This window comes from Sarcophilus harrisii, chromosome 1, assembly GCF_902635505.1.
Source record: "Sarcophilus harrisii chromosome 1, mSarHar1.11, whole genome shotgun sequence".
In the NCBI taxonomy this organism is placed as follows: Eukaryota; Metazoa; Chordata; class Mammalia; order Dasyuromorphia; family Dasyuridae; genus Sarcophilus; species Sarcophilus harrisii.
In genome coordinates this window covers 429,705,868-429,729,333 of record NC_045426.1, presented here as the reverse complement: position 1 = coordinate 429,729,333, position 23,466 = coordinate 429,705,868, and the positions used below count along the sequence as shown (strand labels likewise).

The 23,466-nt window shown below is 34.0% G+C and overlaps 1 protein-coding gene across 1 annotated transcript in view; it reads right to left on the bottom strand.

Moving 5' to 3' along the window:
• Nucleotides 1–22,881, bottom strand: part of SERPINB12 (serpin family B member 12) — a 35,396-nt gene extending 12,515 nt beyond the window's left edge. Inside the window, exons 1-3 of the mRNA XM_031946181.1 lie at nucleotides 22,822–22,881; nucleotides 3,595–3,769; nucleotides 508–627 (exon numbers count right to left, since the gene is read on the bottom strand). Coding sequence (XP_031802041.1) covers nucleotides 508–627; nucleotides 3,595–3,762 — 288 coding nt within the window. The 5' untranslated portion in view covers nucleotides 3,763–3,769; nucleotides 22,822–22,881. The remainder of the gene's footprint in view (nucleotides 1–507; nucleotides 628–3,594; nucleotides 3,770–22,821) is intronic.
• Between the last annotated feature and the right edge of the window lie 585 nt (nucleotides 22,882–23,466).

Sequence of the window (23,466 nt, the reverse complement as noted above, 5' to 3'; positions counted from 1 at the left end):
GAGAAAACTAAAAGAAACATGAAGCCCTAGATTAGACATGAGAATTATTATTAAACTAACCTACTAAAACAACCTGAGAGATGGCCTCTAGAGAATTTCTTAACTACTACAGCAGCCACATTTATGATAAAGAGCCCCCAAAAATTCTTTGCATTTATTGGGTGAGAATCATTGTGGAAACCTCCTTGAGCCTGCCCTTTTCTAAGTCACAGCCTCATATTACTCACAGAACTCTGAGTGGAGTAGTAATTCCCATCTTTCTAGCAATTAGCTATCCTTCATGCAATTTCAGGGAGAAGGGGAGGAATAACCAAATCAGTTAAACCAGGGCCTGGCAGCTGAGAGGAATCACAGAGATATTTCCAGCCTTACATTAGTTTTTTGTTTGGTTGGTTGATGTTTTTTCATAGATGCGTGAAGCCTAATGCTGTCTTGAGCTTTTATCTTTGAAGAAAACCCAACCAACAAGCCAGATGAAACTTTATTGAGAAGTGAAATCAGTAATACCTGTGTATTTGGAGGTTCTGATGTCTTTTGTTGGTCCCCTTGGTCTTCTTGACTTTTTCCTTTCGAAGAAGTTTCAGGTTCTGTGCTTTTGTTTTGTGAAACTTCATTGAAGTGTAGCACCTGCAGAGTGGGAGTGTGGAATTTAAAAAAAAAAAAAAAAAAAAAAAAGCCAAGAGCCAGAAGTCTTCATTTCTTAATGCTAACTCTATCCCTTAATAGTCAATGCTTTAGGAAAATCTTTTAACCTCTTGAAGTCTCAGTTCTATCATCTTAAAGTTCCCTACATCTCCCATCCCTACTCCCATATGCCATTTTCAGGATTGTTATAAGAATAAATAGAGAATATATTGTATTTAACTTTACTTTAACATATTTAACATGTATTGGTTAACCTGCCATCTGGAGAAAGGGGTGGGGGGAAGGAGGGAAAAAGTTGGAACAAAAGGATTTGCAACTGTCAATGCTGAAAAATTACCTATGCAAATATTTGTAAATAAAAAGCTATTAAAAAAAAAGAATAAGTAGAGATAAAATGAGTGAAAAGATAAAATTTCACATAATCTAAAAGTTGAAAAAAACCTCAGAGGTAATCTATCCCAACTCATACTTGAATATTATCAATCCTTTATTCATTCCACTTGGTCATCCAACCTTCCCATGAAGACCTCCAGAAATGTAAAACCTACTACTTTGTGAGGTAATCTATCCACACTGGGTAGTTCTTATTATTAGGAACTATTTCCCTAAATAAAGACTCAAATCTGCCACTATAATTTCCTACATTGTTCCTTATTCTGCACTCTAGAGCCAAGTAGAACAAATCTAAATCTACCTTCTCTATTGGCCTTTTAATATTTGAATACAATCATATCCACTCTAAACTTTCTCCACTATTAAACATATATCTATCCTTATCAGGAATGGTTTCCAGTCCTCTCACCAATATCTTCTTCATGCTGGATCCTCCACCTCTATTAACACAAGTTATTGATTTCCTCCAAGGTCATATACAGTAACTAACAGAAATGTAGTTTGAACCCAGGTTTTAAATTTTTAGAAAAGTCATCCACAGTAGATACTGTCAAAAGATAGAAAAAACTAAAAGAAACATGAAGCCCTAGATTAGACATGAGAATTATGCTTGTCTCCTATATGCCACTTGTGACAATTATGACAGTCCCTTATTCCCTCCTCTCTCCCCAAGCTTCAGCATTCTTATGTGTCAGATGAGAGCATTGAGCTAGTAGTTTGTTCTCTCAAGACTGTTCCAGCTTATAACATTCTGTAATTCAAAGACTTCAAGGTAGGTGAGGGTTTCCTATGGTGATCTTTTGCAGTTAGCAGTTATTTAGAACCTTATTAAAGGGCACCATTCTTAGATCAAGGCAGCAGGGTGATGGATAGTGTAGTGATTAGAATGCTGGCCCTAGAGCCAGAAAGGCTTGACTTCCTCTCCAAGATGATCTTGTATCTGTTTTATACATGCTTTTGTATTTGTCTGTAACATGCTCATATTGTTGCTCCCATTCAAATATAAGCTCCCTTAAAGGAGGAACTATATAAGTGGTTAATAAGTGTTTCTTGATTGATCAATCAATTCCATAGTCAATACTAAATCATGAGAATAAGAAACTGAAGGTATTGTGGGGTAGTGAATGGAGATCCAGTTAGTGGGTTTTTTTTAATCCCAGGTGAGTAAAAAATATGACATCTAGAACACAGTGAATGCTTAATAAATATATTCCTTGACTGAGCAAATCAACTATCTTACAACTACAATCAAACTTACAATCAACTAACTTACAAATCAACTATCCTTAGCAACATTTGCATGTAGAATCTCATTTGATCTAATCTATTTGACTCTCTACAAGGTTATTGAGTGACATCTGTGTACATGATCCTAAACTTTTTAGTTATTGCAAAGATTATATAGCATCTTGTAACACAATAAACATTATTTACATATATGAATGAGAATATTCTCTTTCCTCATGCCATTTTTCCTTTTCACCCCTTCTCCTAATTAAAAAAAAAAAAAGCTCTGTGTATAAACACTCACTCTGGCACGTACTAGTTGTGAAGTTTTAACTTCCATGAATGTAATTTCCTTATCTATTAAGTGGAGTTGATAATACTTGTGCACTTTTCTCAAAGGGTTATTGTGAGAATCAAATGAAATGATGGATAATTACTACCCAAATGAGACATATTATTATTATTATTATTATTATTTAACATTGAGGTGCTGTCTTCAAGGAGGTAACTATACAGCTGAAGAGACTATATATATATATATATATATATATATGTAAAAAACACTAGATTGGGAGGTAAGAAACTTAAAAGTTCTAGCCTCAGCTTATCTACAAACCATCTTTATGCCTTGTATTTGACTTGTCCACAGGTTTTCTCATCTGTAAATGATAAGATTGGCCTAAGCCTTTTCCAATTCCAAAAATCTCTATAAATCTACAAAAATACACAAACAGAAAAATAACATGCAATGGCAAGCACGATATCATGGTTACCACATGATTATTACAGATCATCACTGATCTTATGGGAAATCAGAGAAAGGACAGATCACCATAGCCTGGCAGAGTTGAAGAAGAAAGGCTTTGTGGAAGAAGTAAAAATACAATTGTGTTTAAAGGACTTAGTTCAAAGGAGAAGAAGGAAAGGCATTTTAGGCAGAGACAATATGACTAAAGTATGGAAGGAAGGAATGTGAGATAGTGAGGTCAGTGCCTGGGCAGGGTAAAGGATTCAAGTTCTTACACTGGGCCCTTATTCAGGCAGGAGAAGGGAAAAAGCAGTTATTAAATACTTACTATATATAAGGTACTGTGCTAAACACTTTGTAAATATTATCTCATTTGATCCACATAACAACTCTGGGAGATGGGTGCTATTATAGGTAAAGGTTAAGGTCCCACAGCTACCAAGTGTCTCAGACCAAACTGAACTCATCTTCCTGACAACATCCGGTGTTTAATCCACAGCTCCACCTAGCCACTTGGAGAATTAACTTTGAGTGCTTGCAATGAGAACAAAGATAATGAAAACATAGTAATAAGCACTTACTTCATTGATCTGATCTGCAGTACAGCCTTTAGCCCCTAGGCTGATCATGCCAAAGGCAACTGAAATACTCAGAGGACAGACGAAGATATTTGCTGGTTCATCACCTTTATTTAGTTCTTGAAAAAGATCCAAGCAAAAATTGGTATTGGCTGTCACGAGGGAGTCCATTGTGAAGCTAAAAGGCAAAGGAAAAAAGAAAAAGAGAAGAAGGGAGGGAGGGAGCAAAGGAAAAAAGGAAGGAAAGAACAAAGGATGAAGGTATAAAAGAATGAAGAAAGAAAGGAGAGAAAAAAGAAGGAAGGAAGAAAAGGGAAGGAAGGAAGAGAAGGCAGAAGAAAGGAAGAAATAAAGAAAAAAGCAAGGAGAGGAGGAAGAAAAAGAAGGAAGAGAAAAGAAAAAGAAAGAATTCTTAAATTAAAACATGTCACTCTAAATTCTGCAACATTTATCATGAGTGCTTATTCATTAGCATTTGAAAATATGAAAAATGAAGTCATAATCCTCCTGGAACCGATCTCCTCTACCACTGGTAGAATACCTTCAGGAGTCTGCTCTATAGGAACTAAAGTGAATTGTTGCTCTTCTCCCAGCTAAATGCCCACTCGAGTCAGCAGCCAAGAAAAGCTTCCTTTTCTATTTCCCCCTCAATGCAGTACTTGGCTCTTTCTAAACATGCTATCCATTTCAGTTCAAGTGTCAAATGTCCATTAAGACCCCACTGTCTACTATGCCTTGCCCTATATCCTGAGGATGCAATTTTAAAAAGCATATAATCCAAGGCCAGAAAGAGCATACACTCTAGTAAGAAAATGAGAAATATACATAAATGACATAGTAATATTAGGAAGTGAGAACTATACTGAGTAGTGGTTAAAAAGTCAGGAAGTATTTGGTTCATCTGATACATTGTCCAACTATAATCAAGTCATTTAAGCTCTCAGTCTTCAGGCAAATCTCTGGAAGGGTGCATGAAGAAGATGCTTATCTTGCATTCTCTTGCAAGTTCCTCACCAGAAGTGCCAGTACCAATGAAATTGCCAGTTCGATGGGGAAAAAGGGGGTGGGGAGATAGAAGATGATTAAATATATGAAAATCAAACAAAATGAAATGAGTGATTCACAGTGATAGAGATCACTTCTTGCTAGGGAGGTCAGAAAAGATGATACCTGAACCAGACTTCTTTGAAGGAGAAGTCTATCAATAACCAAAACTGGGAGAGGTAAAGAGATGAGTACAAGATAGGATTATAATTAGCTTGAACACACAGAGAAGCAGAACAAGACAAGTTCAGGAAATGACAAGCAATCTAGTTTGGCTAAGAAGAGCGATGCTGTGAAATGAGACCAACAGAGTTATTTAAAATGAGACTTAAAAGTGAGGCTCTAAAATGGAGTGCTGTCAGTGGGAATTGTTCCAACCCAGAATAGGTTCCTCCTTGGAAGGGAAGAAGCTCCCCATTATGTGAAGACTATGATGACTATTTGCTCAAGATAATGTAGAGTTGGATTTCTGGTCAGATGTGGATAGGCTCAAATGATTGCCAGCTTCTATGACTCTATGGAATAGACATTAAAAGTATTGTAGAAAGAGATTAAATTGGACTGGATCACTGATTTGGTATAGGCAATGACAATAAAGAATGATTCCAAGTGGCCCTTACACAAGTCATTTAACTCATCTGTCCCTTACTTTGGTGCAATAGATAAGAGCACCTAGAATCAGGAAGACCTGATTTCAAATCCATCCTCAGACACTTATTAACTGTGTGATCCTAGGTAAACCACTTGATCCTATTTGCTACTTAATTTAGGCCATCTAGATGTCACAGTGAATAGAGCCTGGATAATAAGAGAGATGATGATGCTACTGACAAAAAGGAGGAGTAAAGAAGTCCATAGTTTCAAATGTTAGTTCTGGGCTGGACATATTTGAAGTACAGTTAGAGGTGTCCAGCAAACTGTTGCAAATGAAGAGCTGATGCTTATGGAAGAGATGGGTACTAAAGCTATAGATTTGAAGGTCTGAAAGTACTATTCATAGAGAAGATAACTAAACCCATACAAAAAGATAACATTGCTGAGAGAAAGTATATAAAGAGAAAAAAGAAGACAGGATACATCTGTGGCAGTCATCCAAATTTAACAGGCAGGAGGAGAAAGAAGAACCAAGGTTACATGAAGATCAAGAAAGAGCTATCTATTTATTTTTGTTGTTGTTCAATTATTTCACTTATGTCTGACTCTCCCTAAATTCTTTTTGGGATTTTCCAAAAATACTGAAATGGTTTGCCATTTTCTTCTCCAGCTCATTTTACAGATGAAGAAACTGAGATAAACAGTGTTAAGTGACTTGCACAGAGTGACACACCTATTAAGGATTTGTTTATTCTTGCTACTCTATGTCTCCTGAAACTGGATTATATGATCTGAGATTATCGGCAATAAATTATTATTATTATTTATTTTTTGCTGAGGCAATTGGAGTTAAGTGACTTGCTCAGGGTCACACAGCTAGGAAGTGTCAAAGTGTCTGAGATCACATTTGAACTCAGGTCCTCCTGACTTCAGGACTCTATTCACTGTGCCACCCAGCTATCCCCTCCACAATAAATTATTATGACTTTCTTGTTGATCTCATTTTCATTATATCTTTAGTCAATTAATGAATTCCATTTCAAAAATCACAGAATATTAGAATTGAAATAGATCTTATAAATCATCTCAGTTCAATTCTACATTTTCAAGATAGGAGGATACTAAGACCCAAAGAGGTTTAGTGCCTTTTCAGAGGAAAAGACCCTGTCTTCTCTCCCCATATTCTGTTTCTAAGATAAAGTTTCTTAGAGACCTCCAAATTATTCCTTTTGTCTATTAATATCATTTTCCTAATGTCATTTCCTCCTATTGTTTATGGATTTAAAAAAACAATTACTTTTGGCCTTTTGTTATCTCAGTTTAGCAACTCAACTTTTGTGCCTCATTTCCATACTTCCTATTTTCTTGCATTTAGGTTAACATTTTCTCCATTGCAATAATTGGCTTATAATAGTTACTCAATGCAGATTTATTCATTTAAAATCCATACATCTTTTAAAATACTGAGAAGAAAATTAGAGAAGAGAAAACAGTCTCCAGTCAAATGGATGCCAACCAGCAAAAAATTAATTAGTGCTAATAGTTCCCATTAACATCACCAAATATGTATTGGCAATTTTAAAAATAGCATCATGGATTATATAGCTTTATGGCTCAATGATATGGCATTGTATTTTTTTTCTACAGTATTTTGCCTTGTTTATACTTTTCTATGTTGATATCTCATTTCCTAAATAGCTAGTGTGGGTGATTACTACACTAAATGAATTTCACCTGCTTTATAAGAAGAAAACAAGCTCAGAATATAATAAGGGTCTCAGTCAGAGTATTTCAAATAATATTTCTGGATCAGAAACATGGTTCTCTTTGTGAAATAGGATAGATTCTCATCTGGTCCTATGTAATATTCCAAATGAACCACATAGGACTGTTACAGATGATGGAAAAGACCAATTATTCTCAACCTCCAAAACCTCCAAGAAGAGCTAAAAGGTAACAATTAGTCATAGAAAAGAAGTTGTGATCTTGAAAGCAAAATGGAATAATTCAAGTATGGATGCATCCTTCCCTCTTCTCTGTAGCTAGAGGCGAAGTGTATGTTGTCACTGGAGATTTTTTTTAATATATTTTAGAGCCTTGAGACCTTTTCAAGCACTTGACTGGGGCCAATGGAGGCAAGAGCATGGTTCAAAGGAATCTGAGGATGGCAGTTCATTCCCATCTCTTTCTCTTAAAATTTGTATGACCTCACGAAATGAAAATTTCAACTTTCCTAGACTTTAGTTTCCTTATCTGTAAGATGAAGGTATTGAAATTAATAGATCTCTAAGGTATCATTTATTTCTAAGTCTATAACCCTAAGTATGTATATGATATATGTCCATCTTTTTATATAAATGTTAATGTATATTATTTTCTTGAATTCTACATTAAAATCAAATTCCTCACACATAGAAGTTACTTTGGTAGATTGACATCTTAACTTTTTAAACTAAAATTGTTAAGGTAATGTGTCCTTTCATTCTAGGTATTTAATAAATATCTCCACTTTCAAGAACTGTATGTGAGAGAGACAGACAGAAACAGAGACAGAGCAGACAAAGACAGAGAGAAAGTTTCTGAGGTATAATCAATTAGTAATCGAGCCACAACAAATTAGGGATGCAAAGACAAACATGAAAGACTTTGTCTTAGGGAAACTTAAGTTCTCTCAAAGAAGATGAGATGAATGGAATAAATACATACAAAATAAGTAAAAGGTAAATTAAGAGTGGGGGACAAGGTATCATCAGCCCTGAACATAAAAAGAGGTAGCATTTAGAAGATAGAACTTAGCGTTTTGAGGCAAACAAGAATTTCTAAAAATCAAAGGTAAAGTTGGAATGTGTTCCTGGCATGAAAAACAATTAGTATAAAGGTGGGAGATGATGTTATGTGTGAGAAAGCTACTTGGCCAAATCATAGAGTATGAGAAGTATATCATTGGAAACATAGTTTGGGTCTAGGTTATGAAATGTCTTAAATGCTAGATTTCATGCTAAAGACAATAGGGAGCCAGTAGAGTTTAGTGTGATATATAAAAAGTTTGAGAGAAATAGTTTCATTTTATTATCATGGTATTAGATAATCAATAAAAGGGGTCAATGCACTCTTAAATACGAAAGATCCCTCATGGAACCCAATCAATGGTTATAGGCCTTGGAAGAATAGGTGTTCCTGAAGGTACAAGCTGATTAATAATGGATGAGAAGAATGAATATTACAATGAGAACTGGACCCACTCTAATGACAGATTAGGGAATATGACTTTCAAAACTCTGTCACTCCCAGACCATCCCTAACCTTAGGCAATCTAAACAAAGAATGTACTTCTTCACAAGCCTGAGTAGAACACACTGGACTTCTCTACTTGGGTGGAATTCTCAACAAGTTTGAGGAGAAAGTCAGTCTACTCTCATAATTAGCAATGTCCTTTAAAAATTCTATCTTAGCATAGAATAAGGATCTAGACAGAAAAAAAAAAGACTGAATCTTCTCAATAGTTGGTTATTTAATAATTCTTTTTCTCATTAATCAATTAGTCAACAAGTATTCATTGAGCTTATTGAGTAGTATATGAGATAGGCAATCCTACACGTTAGAAAATATTGTAAGACATAATCACCAAACTCAAAAATGCCTGAGTTTTAAATACTAGTTCTCTGAAAGATTAGGAGACACAACCCATTTAGAAATTGCATTGTTTCATTGACCCTACCTTGTATATGTGAAGTTTGGGTTAAGGCCCTGATGATTTTCTTTATGTGATGATTAATCCTTTAAATTTTTTTAATTGAGGGGCAGGTAGTTCAGTGGATAGAACACCAGCCCTGAAGTCAGGAGGATGTGAGTTCAAATTTGGTCTCAGACACTTAACACATCCTAGCTGTGTGACCCTGGTCAAGTCATTTAACCCCAATTGCCTTAGCAAAAAAATTTAATTGAAATGGGGAAAAAAAAAGAAGAAAACATTTAATTCCTTGGTAATTATAGCTTTTATTTTGTTAGAGCAATTACTTCCAAATTTTCCATGAAAACTGAGAGTTTTCCAGATTTTCATGTGTATACAAACAGATAACTTGGACGCATTTAGCAATTCAAAATATATTCTATAATGTCTGCATACTCATTGTATTGTCCTTCTCTCAAAAACAATTTAGTATTACTCACTTAGTAACCATTGGTAATACTGAAAGTGGAAGCAAAAGGAAATGAAGACCAAAGCCACAAAAAATAAGGGTTAGTTTCTTTATGAATAATCATTAAATCCTACATAAGAGAAAATTAACCATGGTTGCCAAATCCATCCATGGAATCATAGAATGTCAGAGTTGGAAGGAACTTGTTATGTTTCAATATTACGATCTTTAAAAAATAGCAACATGCATTATTTGATTTTAAAATTCACTCAGATCCCTGTACTTTTGTCTAACATACTCTGCCTCTGTCATATTTTTCCATTGTTGGCATCATACTTTGTTGGATAAAAAAGAGTTACTCTAAATTCTTTAGAATCAAATTAAGAAATGACAATTAGACATGATTTCTTCAGGGCAAAGAAGAAAAAGAAGAGAAATTAGAAATATTTGCTAGATAATTTAGGTTTCAAAACAAACTTTATTGAATAAAAAGATGACTGTCTCAAATGATCAAGTGATCCAATTTGACTCAAGTTCACATTATATAACTTGAAATTTGCTTTTGGCTTTTGAGAAGAGGTAGCAGAAGATAAAAGAAAGGTCTGTCTAAAAGAGATAATTTATAACCAGAAAATCATTTGGAGAGTCTCATCTTAAATGTCATGAACAAACAAAACAACCAAGAAATCATAAAATTATATGCATTTTGAATTTGATCCTTACAATAATTCTGCAATGTGAATGTTATTACAATGCCATTTTATAGATAAAGAAACTGAGGCTGAGAGACTAAGTCTCTTGTCCTGGTCACAAAGCTAGTTAGTGTCTGGGGCAGGAACCAAACTCAAGTAGTGTCACCTCCAAGCCCAGCTCTATGTAGGAGACAACCTAATAACCTACATGATATGTTCATAAGAAAGGTTCATGGAAAGATCCTAGATGTCAGAAGTAATTACTGCCTGGAAGATCAAGAAGGTCATCTTAAATGAGATGGCATTTGAACTAGGCTTGAAATGATGGGTAGGAATTCAAAATGTATGAGGAGTAAGTATGTAAACATAATATGAACAAAAACTTAAGAGATAAGAAAACATAGGGACATATCACTGGGGTTCTGAATAGTCCAGGTTAGGAGACTCATTGATTATCTGGAGGAAAGTTTTATGAGATTAAGTCTTGAAAGATAAGGTGGCCTGGTATTTTGTAGGTCCTTGAATTTCAAGTTGAGTTGAAACACTCTTGATTAAGCAATAGGAAGCTATTGAAGGGTTTGAAGAGAGGAGGAACAATTTTATACATAAGGAAGATGTTTAGCAGTTTTACAAAGAATGGCATATTTTTTGGGTGGAGTAAAAGTGGAGGTTGGAAGACCTAATAAAAGCTTTCTGCTCCAATCTAGATATGTAATAAAGGAGTCCTATGTTAGTGGATATGGAAATAGAGAGGAGGAAATTGGGTGTACAATTGGCATGTCTGAAACACTAAGGGAAGAGCCAAGAAAAAATCGAAGAAAACAGCCTCAACTTCAAACAGATACAAAATGTGTTTTTCCATGAGAAACAAAGCAGCACTATAACAGAGGTGCTTCCCAAACCTCCAAAGTCTCTCTCTTCCTCTGTTCTGGCATGTTGTGCCAATGAGTAATAAATCAGCTTTGTTATTTCTCAATCCTGAAGTACTCAAATCAATGACCTATGCCTGGGTTGGTTAATCCCAAAGACCAGCTTGCTTACTTTGAAAGACTGGTTACTGTAAAGGGAACTCTCCCAGAGGGATAAATTTGAATAAGGAGACAATATATCTTTCATGAGAAGATGTTCCCTTACTGATAATTGTTCCCTGTCTCTGAGGCCAGCAAGCTAAACTGCTAACAGTCATGGCTTCCATTTTTAATTGCTTGGGAAAGGTTAGGTTTTTAATCACAAATAATTTTTAATTGAAGTCTATAAATCATGAATCATTTGTATAAAACAGTTTATATTTAGGGCTTTTCTGGTTCAATTACAATCTCAATTTTATATTGCAATAGCATCGTGTCCTTAGGAGACAATATTTCTTGTCTTAGTTAATATATATGCATTTCATTTGACAGTAGGTTTTTCTATGGGAAGAAAGTTTGTTCAGTAGCATTTGGGACTGTCTATCCATTGCAATCAGCTGGGCTTTGAAGGAAGGGAAGAAATTCCATAGACAGACATGTGGACTAGATCAATATTGTCAAATTTAGATAGAAACAGGACCCATTAAACTATACATAAAGATCCTTATGGTTCATATGTGATTTAGGAAACCACATTATCTATGTTTTATTTTATTTTTATTTTTTGTTGAATATTTCCCAGTTATATTTTAATCTGGTTTGAATTATACTAGGGAGTATTGTGGGTTGCCTGCACCCCACACATTTGACACCTCTGACTAGAGCATTCAAAGCATGGGGGACTCATTTCTGGGCCTCATATTTACTTAGAAGCATAAGATCTCCACAATGGGAATGGAATTCAGAGATTTAATCCAACTTCTTTCCTCATTTTATGGATGAATAAACTGATAATGACCTACTGTGAATGGTTTCTGGCTCCATCAATTTAGAATGCTATGTATTGCAGCTTCCTTGACAGTGTTCTGGGGACCAGAACATTACTCTATGGGCACCTCTATCTATTCAGTGATGGCAGAGTGATTTAAAAGTAAGGAAAAAAGGGCCCTCATTGTGGCCTTGGTATGGCACAAGTCAATGCAAATTTTTATCCATCATGACAGGGAAAATATGTTCTTGTCTCCTTGGAAATCTAATGCCTGGATTAAATTCAAATCTGTTAACTACTTGCCACCAGTATCATCTAGCCTTAGACTAGTGAGTATTTTTTGTTTTTATTCAATTATTTTCAGTTATGTCTGATTTTTTGTGACCCTGCTGGGGTTTTCTTGACAAAGATACTGGAGTAGTTTGCCATTTCCTTCTCTAATTCATTGTACAAATGAGGAAACAAACAGGGATAAGTAACTTGCTGAAGGTCACACAGCTAGTAAGCATATGAGGCCATGTTTGAACTCGGGCCCTCCTGATTCCATAGCTAGTGCTCTATCCACTGTACCACCTAGTTGTCCACTGTATTTTTTATTGGAGGCTAAAGAAATCTGATCACAGTGGGCACTTGGGTGAAGTAGAAGTTGAAAAGATAAAAGAGGCTCCTGCAAAAAGATTGGTCTCTATAATAACCTTTATCCATATCCCAAAACTAATTGCCAGGAAAAACTTGTACAACAATTGTGATTTATTTTCTTTTCTTCTTCTTTTTTTTTTTTAATAGCTTTTTATTTACAAGTTATATACATGGGTAATTTTATAGCATTGACAATTGCCAAACCTTTTGTTCCAATTTTTCCCCTCCTTTCCCCCACCCTCTCCCCTAGATGGCAGGATAAGTGACTCATTTTCAAAAGAAAATGCTCCTGTTAATAAATAGCTGTGTGGGCTCCAGATAAGTCACTTGACTTGACTTGGTCTCAATTTACTCATTTGTAAGATTATTGGATTAGGTTGTCTATCTGATCACTCTCATCAGGAAAAGTCAACAAGCATAATAATTTATAGACATTTAAGCAATTTAAAGATTTCAAAGTTCTTTATGTAAATGTAATCTATATGCCTCTCAATAACCTTGTAGAGCAAGTAACACAGAAATTGGTGTGCTTGTTTTTACAGATAAGAAAAGAGGGCTAGTTCACAATCACAAAGTAATTTAGTATCAAAAGCAAGATTTAATCCCAAGACTTTATCATTTCTAGGCTACACCACTCTATGCATTCACTATACCCTACCTGTCCTATAGCAGTTTTCATCTATGTAGCATCCATGTAGAATTTATTTTAATTTATTTTAATTCTCCCTTGCACAGCACAGGTTGCCCTCTCCAAGTAAAAATTTTTGGTCTTCCCTTTGTACCATAATAATTTAGATTTTTCTGGTATCAATTGTTTAATTGATATTAAACAATTATACATATTATGCATTTCTGAGTGTCTAAACATTTTCTGTATCAGCTACTGGCTTTCACATGTCTTTTGTGGCTTCCACAAAACTCTCAAAAAGTTCCCATTTAATTTCTCATGGACCTGAAAAATATCAAAACATAGATGGGGAAAGTTGCAATATGGAAGGGATAATTATACATCGTATATAAAAATTTGACTCTCCTTTGACTCTCTGGACAACTCTATGAAGTAAATATAATACCTAATATTTATACTGCACATTTTTTATTAAAAATTCCATTAATTCACTAAACAGATTAAGTGCTACTGAGGCAGCACAAACATATGCTTCATTGTGAATAAATGCAAAAGCATTTTTTAAGTACTTACTATGAGCTAGACATTGTGATAAGCAATGGGGATATAAATACAGCCAAGTAAGACACAAGATGATTTCTGCCTGTATGAAGTTTCATGAAGCTTATATTCTAAAAGAAGAAGACAGTCCATAAAGTTGACCAGAGATGGAAGAGGTAGAAATAAGACACAAATGACTAGAAGTTATAGTCTGACAAATGTATAAGAATACAAATGAAATGTTATAAGAGATTCCAGAAAGAAGAATTCCTGCCCATCTAGGGTTAGGGAAATGGAAATTCAGGCTTTGTGAAGCAGGTGTTCCTTGAAGAGAGAGAAAGGTTTCCATCAGCAGGGATGTGGAGAGCAAACCATTTCAAGCAGGAAGGCCAACATGTACAAAGATACAAAAATTAGAAAAGGCAAGACAATATGGCCACAGTGAGTGGTCAGACTGGACTGGGGCATGCAACAGATGATGAGCAATTTCTGATGAATTTGAGACATTAGCATGGAAGCTTAATTAAATTTAAATTAAATTAAATTAAAACATTAGCTTAATTTACTGGGACCAAGAACTGTATTGTATTTGCTTAGCAACAGAGAGTCATTTGAAAAATATGAATAAGAATGTGGCCCTATCAGACCTATAAAATAGGAAAATCACGCTCTGGCAAGGGTATGATTTTTGAATTTAAAAAGGGGAGAACCTTGAATCAGAAAGATTAGTTAGTATGCTACTACAGTAGATCAGGTGGGTGGTAATGAAGGCCTGTATTAAGATGATGACAATGGGAGGAGAAATGAAAAGGTGGATGGAGGAGATGTTGTGAAGATATATTCCACAGGAATTAGCAACTGATGGAATGCAGAAATTGAGTAAGAGGGTAGGGTCAAGGACAATCCCAAGGCCTCAAACTGAGTAATTGGGAAGGTGAGTGGTGTCCTTAATAGAAATAGGAAAGTTAGGAAGAGGGTTAGGTTTGGAAGGAGAATTCAGTTTGGGACATGTTTAATTCATGATGACAGTGGGACATCAAGGTGCAAGTATCAAGCTGGGAGTTGGAAATGCAAGACAGGAGCTCAGAATAAATCAGGTCTGAAGACATATAGATAAAGTCCTTCATCAAAACCATAGGAGAGAATAAATGAGATTGTGTAGAGAGGAAAAATAAGGTACCAAGAACAAAAACCTAAGGAACCCACATTTAATGTACAGGAAGAACTAGAGAAATAAAAAGATGATGGCTTATTAAAGAGCCAGGGGATTAAAAAGCAAAGGGAGAAGAGAGAGATTAAGGAGAATAAGGACTTTTTCATTTTTAAGTCACTAGATTTGGTTATAAGAGCCTGGTTGTTGGCTTAAGAAAGGGCGTCATCAATAGAGTATAGAAGATCTCAAGAAATCACAACAACTCTGTGAGGTAATATAAATATTATTAGTCACATTTTAGAAATGAGAAAATTGAAGTCCAGAGCAGTTGAATGCCAAAGTTCACATGGCTAGTGATTCCAAGCATTGTTCTCCCTATTTTATGGATTGAGATTTAAAGATATTACATGACTTGCCTAAAGTCATTTAGCTAATAAGCTAGACACAAAACTTACACTCAGATACAAGTCTTCTAGCTTCAAGTTTACTATGCTACCAGTGATAAATCAGATCAAATAAGATAAAAATTAATAAGAATAAATGTAAAATTCCACACTTTGTTTCATAAAGACCAACTTCACAAATACAGTCTAGGGAAAGCTGTGGCTAAACAAAAATTCATCTGCAAAAGACCTTTTACAAATTTGCAAAAATTCATTTCCAAAGGGGTTTTTAGTTGACTACAGACTCAGTTAACAGTGTGATATGGAAATCAAAAAACAGCTAATGTTTTCCCAAGCTTCATTAAAAATAATATAGTATCCAGAGAAGAGGAAATGATTATTCTGTATCACTCTGGTTCAGTTCTTCATGTCTGGAATACAGTAGTTGCCCCATTGTAGAAATGATACAGACAAGCTAAAGCATGTCTGGAAGATGGTAACCACCAAGGTGATTGTGCTAGCTATTTTATAATGTGATAAATGGTTCAAGGAGCTAGGGATGTTACTTAGAGAAGAGTAGACTCAGAGTGGGTATGATTGCTCTCTCCAGATATTTGAAGGTGACTCGATTTGGTAATCTCCAGAGTTCAGATCTAGGAACAACGTGTCAAAGATTCAGAAACACAGGTTTTGGCTAAATATATGGAAAATTTTCCTAACAAAGCTATTCAAACTTGAAATGAGCTGCTCCTATAGGAAGTTTTGCTATCCCCTCCCCTTCTCCAAAAGTCTTTAAACAACAGCTGAATAACAATTTGTTGGAGAGCTTATAGATTTTTATTCAATTTGGAATTGGATTATAAAACATATAAAATTCCTTCCAACACTTAAAATTTATGACTATGATTGCTCCCAATAGGTTGCAATGCCATTTTTGCCAATCTATGGCACGTTTATCTATTTGGAAAGCATATATTATTGCCATAGGAATTTTTTGGGGGGGAGAGAAAGGTGAGGCAGAACATGATAAAAAATAGCATTTAAAATTATTTTTAGTTTGTTTTTTCATCTGTACTAATCTGAACCAACAGTTCCATGTTCATTTTGTTTATATAATTGATATCCAATGTGGGGATAAATAAAAGAATCAGCGATCAGAGCACCATGATACCGACAAGTTATTATATAGGGAATTCTTCAAGTATATTATTTATATGACTTCTGTGTTGAGATATTTTATTGTGTTTTTTTTTCTATTGTATACTGTAACTAAAAAATGGTTATTGGTCTCATTACAGGATGAGCTGTATTTACTAAAAGAAATTATTATGGAAAATGAAAAATACCTTTTCAAGATGACATTTCAACTAAATAAATGTATAAACAGTAGGCAATTTGAGAAAAATCCACCACACAAAAAGGTGCTATATAACTGGGTGTGATGCACTCAATAAAGAACTTGAAAAACTTGTATAGTATTTTAACTCAGTCATCATTAACTTAGATCAAACTTAAAATAATTTTCTAGAATAATTAGGGCCCCTAAAGTCTATTTATCCCATGTAATTGTCATGGCTCTTTTGTGCAATAACTTAATACCACTCCCTCCATATCCAAATCATTTTCTTCTCTCAAATTCCATAGCATAAGCAAAATATTAGAAAATAAACTTTTTAAAAAATAAAAGAAATCTTAAGAAAGATGATACCCACAAGACAATCAATGCCATATTAGGATTTCCCTCTGACTATAGCCATACTTTTCACCATGTATACTGAAAAGTATGCTAGGTTTGGAGTCAGAGGGTTGGGATGAACTTGAACAAATTATTTAATTTCTCTAGATCTCAGTTTCCTCATCAGTAAAATGAGAAGGTTGGACTAGATGAGCTCTTAAATCTATTTTCATTCTTAAATCTATGATTTTTTTGGTCCTGTCTTACTTATGAACCTAAGTACAGAATTGTTTTCAAGTTTACCATATTCCCATAATTCATATTCAAATATCCTTGCATGTAAGCTTAGCATATAGATGCAAAACAAACTGATTTATGGTTCACATGATAATAACACTTTCTTCACCAAAGCAACTTTTGATTTTTTCCTTTTTTTTTTTTTACAGTAGTGCTATTCTTTACTTAGACTCAAACTCTTAGCATTTTAAAAAAAATTTTGACACTTCTTTGTCTCTCACTACCCACATGTAATCAATTACTGAGCCCTGCCAATTCTTCCAGAACAATAACTCCACCAACTTTCTTTTCCCACAGCAACCATGTTAGTACCATCTTGAAAAATGGAATTTCCTCCTTCCTCCAGTCTATCCATCATATCAGCACATGATTAATTTTCCTTATTCATGAATCTGATGATGTTGCTCCACTATACATAACTCTCCATTAGTTTCCTATTGCACACTAAATAAAATTAGACTGCTTACTTGGCCTGGGATTCAAGGTTGTTTACAATTTGCCACTTCTTTACCTGTCTAATATTATTTCCCATTACTTCCCAATATGAGCATTAAGTTTTAACTAGATTGAATTCCATGACATTTTCTACCATTTCATATATCTAGAATGCTCTCCCTTCATCTCCCCACTGAAATACTACTTATATTCTTAAAGACTCAGTTCAAATGTCATCTACTCCGTAAAACCATTCCTAATCTTTCCCACACCTAAGGGGACAGACTCTGACATGCTATAGCTCTTTGTACCTCCCATGCTATCATATCCTTTTCTGTACTATATTTTGTTGTATTACTATGTATTTATTGCAAATTTCTGTATATTTCCTATTCCTCCCTCCCTACTGGATTACATATAAATTCTATGAGAGCAAATGCCGTGTCTTAATTATACTTGTATTTTCCCTAGTGCCTATTAATTATAATAATTGTAATTAATATTTACATGGTGCTTTAAAGATTACCATGTATTTTGGGCATATTATCTCATTTGATTTGATGTGTCATCATAGTGCTTTGCATATAATAGGTATCTAATGAATTTCTGATTAATGGATAAGTGAATGAATGAATTTATTACAGCAAAACAAGCTCATCCTTTTAAAGTTAAAAACTATTCTTCCATGGAATTAAGTTGATTCATATATTAGCATTTTCTCATGTCAAATCCCAGAGATCACTGATGTCCAGATATCAGATAACAAGCAAAAATCCCCTCAGCTTTGACTCAAGAAAAGCTAGAAATAAAAATAACCTTACATGGGTTGATAGCTAAATTTTTATTTTAAAAAAACCTAGGTATTTTTATAACTTGTTGAAATATAGGAGTAGACTGAGGAACTAGACACTGGAGTATGAGTTATCCACTAAACTGGTGCAATTGTACTAATAATCACATTCTTCTATGTTACATTTTATGTATGTATGTAACATTCTGTTACATTGATACTCATTTTGTAGGCAGTATTTCTATAGTCAGGGATGACTCTTTATCCATTCTGTGATCTTCTCATAGATATCTCTGCTGCCAAAGACAATGGTTTCATACCCTTTATATTTTCTAAAAATAACCCAGTCACCAAATGGTGGCTTCAAACAAGAATGTTTCCTAAACAACAGTTGTTCAGTTTAACTGATTATTTTTTCCCTTCTGAGAATTGACAAATTGTATTTAGCATCATGTAAATAGAATAATAAGCTGTGTATAGAAGATTTTTTAAAAGCAGTCTTAGAATACCAAAACCCTAATGTAAAAATTTCCATCAAACTAGGAATGATACTGAATGGAATGACCAGATGCTATTAATAAAAATGTCTGTTAATCCTGTATAGACACAGCTATAATTAGAGGAAAGCCCATTTAGTAAAGAGCTTCCTAATATTTACAAAACATAGAATGGCAGCATGGTAATGAAGAAAGGAAACCCTACTTTGTTGGTCCCATGGCCCCATTTTTAATAAATATGGCTGATGTGAAAGGAAAAATGTGAAGTACTAAATAATATCACATTTTCACATGTTATCAAGTAAAGAATTCCATGAAAGCACTGTGGAAGATGAGGGGGAATTTATGTACCATCATCTTAAGATAATCATTGCTCAGTGCTCTATAAACCATAGGCACATTGTAACAGCTTATAACTTTTGACACTGAGTACTAAATTAAATGTAGACTTAATAAAATCAGTAGTTGATTAAGACCCTAACTCTGGCCCCAAGAAGTTGGAACTCACAGTAACTTAAGAAAAATGGCATAAAACATTTGAATTGCTCCAAACAGTGACTCTTCACATTATTTATCTGACAAGTGAGAGCCATTTAAAGGTTTCTGTGAGGAAGATTACGGGGATTCCAACTTAATTGAGCAAAAGTGAAAGTAGAGGCCCAAAGAGATACAATAACTTACCCATCTCCTTTCTTGTCCTGATATGTGGTAACATGCTTATCAGTAGTTACAACACCTCAAATATAGGGCAAAGTATTGCCATTAAATAAAATGGGTACTCTAGGATTGTCCTAGAAAAAATGCATCCAAGTTTTCTATCATCCATGTGTTTTCTTGTTTTAAGACCCACTACCAAATGAAATTCATCTGTACTTCATAAAATTCTCCTTTTTCTTCGAAACTCAAGCATCATCTTCTATGTGAAGCTCTCCTGGTATCATTTCATATATATTTGTACTTTTTTCTATATATACTTCCATATATCTTTGTTGTTTCACAGTTTGAATAAATAGCTATTGATTAACTGAATGCCTATTCCTGGAAAATGAGGATTGTTTTTATCCTTTGTTCTTGTATTCCCAGCACTAAGGACTATATAGAGTACTTAATTAATAATACTTGAGAATTGATTGATTGATAAGTAGCTGACATATTTTAGTCTCCTGTGTGATGCTTCTATTCAAAAGGATTTAAAATTTCAACTCATTCATTCTTTTACAATGTAAATTCAATTAACTTCTATAAGCATTTCTTTTCTCTGAAGTGAAATAAGAATGAGCAGCATGGTGGAGGGAAAAGATTCTTAAGTCTGGAGGCTCAAGGCCTAGGTTTGAATATTGACTCTGCTACCAACAAACAGAACTTGTCACCCTGAGCTTTCATTTCCTTGTTTTCATGATGAGGAGACTGCACTTTATGTTCTTCTAGGTTTAACATTTTCTGACTATGAAATGGAAAAGGATTTAGTTCTAGCTATCAATTACTTTTTTAATTTATCAGGTATTTGTGGACAAGGCAACAAAGAGGCATGGGGGCTACTGGTCTCAAATCCAAATTGTCTTTTGGTTTAACCCTTTATCACTAACCATATGACTAACATTTAATTTTTTTTCTCTTCTCAAAAACGCAAAATATCAGAACTGAAAAAAACTTTAGCAGTTATTGTGTCTAAATACTTTTGAGTGTGTTTGTGTAAGTGTGTTTGTGTATTGACGAATGCTTCTGACAGTCTAATGAAACCTATAGATCCCTTTTCAGGATAATGTTTTTTAATGAATAAAATAAAATACAAACTATTACAAAGTAGACTGATTATTTTGAAATAGAATTGTCAAAATGTTTTTAATGAGTTCATGGGCTATACATTAAGAACCTGTGATCTAGTCCAATCTTTTCATTGCATACATAAAGAAAATGAGGCTTTGAAAGATGAATTCACTTCCCCAAGATCACTTGGCTAATAAGTGACTGAATCAGTCCTTGAAGCTGGTTCTCCTGAGCTCTTGTCCAAAGTGTTTTCCATTTGGCTTGGCCACCTAGCCTTCTTTGTTAACCCAATTACATATTTTTCTGAATGAAGAGAAAAGGGAGTCTGATGATTATAGCATAATGGAAAATACATTTGTTTTGAGATCAGAGGATTCAGTTTCAAAAAACACCCTAATATTTATTATTTATATGGCATTGGGTAAGTCATTTAATCTCTCTGGATCTGTTTCCTCTTCTATAAAGGAGAGAGGGGGACTTTGAATTAGATGACCTCTGAATTTTCTTCTAGATTTTTGGTGTAAAGTCATTCAATAAGATTTTATTAAGCATCTGTTATGAGCTGGGCATTGTGCTACAGCCCTTGTCCTCAATGAGTTTGCATTCTAATAGGGAGGGGGGAGATAATATGTACATATATAGCTTTCTGTAAGGTAATGGAGTAGGAATGTCATTGCTAGCTTAAAGGAATCAGAAAAGTTTTCATATAGAAAGCAGTGCTTGAGGTAAACCAGAATGTCTTAATAGTAGAATTTATGAAAGGAATAATGTATAATGAAGCTGAAAAGATAAATGGGAGTCAATTTGTTAATGATTTCAAATGCCAACAGAAGAATTTGTAGTTGTTCCCAGAAGTAAGAGAGAGCCATTGGAGTTTATCAAATGGGAACACACAGTGGTCAAACCTATATTTTAAGATCTCTTTGGAAAAAAGGATTGTAGAAAAGAGAGATTTGAGGCAAGAGATGAATTGTGAAGTTATTCCAAGGAAAGAGGTGATGAGAGGGTAACTGTGGCACAAGTACAGAGAAGAGGTGTGGTAAGGGAGGATAAGGAGCTAAAGATGATGCACTTATAAACCACTCTTTGTAAAAAAAAAATTTCTGTGATTTTTCTGTTCTGTAGTTTGTGTTTTCTAAAATAAACATCATCTGTTGTTATAACCTCTAGAAAATAATTTTCATTTTTAATTCTATTTCCAATAAATTAAATAATAGGGATCACCAACTATTTTCAAATCAGTCTTAAAATTGTCTTTCTTAAGAACTTCTTACTTTGCAAGTATTTAACTTATCAAGCACATTTTTGCCAATATAGATCAATTCAGAGAAATTCCCTACAAATCCAACCTACAAATATCAATTACTCTCTTTTCTGTTTGGTAAGAAGAGTAAACTATGAAAATAACCATTTGTATCCTAAATGTACTTTTCTCCCCATGCTGAATCATTAATATATCCTCTCCAAAGCATCCATGCATGCAGCAAGAATTCATTTGCAGCTATGGTAACCAAGGGTTACCATGGTGATTACTCTGTTTGAGTACTGAATAGAACTAAATAATTGTTTAATAATTTCTATATAACACATGAATCTTTGTCACCACAAAATTTTCTAAACCTTTGAGAATATAAAAAATTCTGTTATAATATTATGCATTATTTATTACATATATCATAATATTCTATACTAATTGTCCAAAACATAGATATCCAAGTTATCTTAGGTATTCATTTTCTTTCTTGGGTTTCATTGTATTAAAAGATGAAACATAATTTTGTCCATTCTGTTAAGTTTACTAATTTGTTCAGCTATCCCTATACATGGTAAAATGGATAGTACATATTACTTTTTTTTCCTAAATTGGGGTGTGGAAGGCTAGAGGACAATTCCTGAATATATCAAAATAAAGAACAATCACTCTCCTTAATCATTAAGTTGTTCTATCTTCAAAAGAAAGAAACTTTCTGCTTCTTTAAAATAATCTGATTTTACTCAAATGATTACACTCTTAATTTAAACTATGATCCCTTTTTTAAAATCCTGTGATTTGGAATAATTTTATCAATAACAAACATTAATGGGGAAAAAAGAATAGAATTAAACTGTGCAGATGTTTACCTTGTTGTCTTCTAAGTTGAAGTTAACAGCTGGTCAGGTGAGTTTGAATCTGTGCTCAGTCAGTCACTTATTAAATATATGATGTCTTTGCCACTCCCATTTGGTAATGTTCCATTTTGGAACTGTAAGCTAAAATTATCTTTGATTTACTGAGAAAGGAAGTTTGCAAAGGCAAAACTATTTTTGAAATATTTTTCTCATGGATACTTGTCTCTTTCAAAATTTTAAAAACACGATAAAACTGATGACTATGAAGCATCATCCAAAAGAATTATTTGCTGTTTTAATAGTTGTTAAGACTACAACTAAATGAAATTTAAACTTCATTTTCTTATTATCAAATATGCTTACACTTGAAATTTATTTGGAAAGTTTTAATGGCTACTTTATCAACTACCTCTTATTTCCTGCCTTCTAAGTTTGCTAGTGAAGGAATTGACCTGCTTTTATCACATACTGATTGTGGAGATTTCATTATGATAGGTACCTTAATATCTTAGTACTAAGTAATAAAAGTGATAGTACTTAACACTTAATAATTAAAAAAGGATAAAACATTACCTTTTTCACCTTCACAGGAAAAAAAAAATTGAAAGACATTTTTGAGTTTTTTAATAGTATTTTATTTTTCCAAAAGCAGATAGT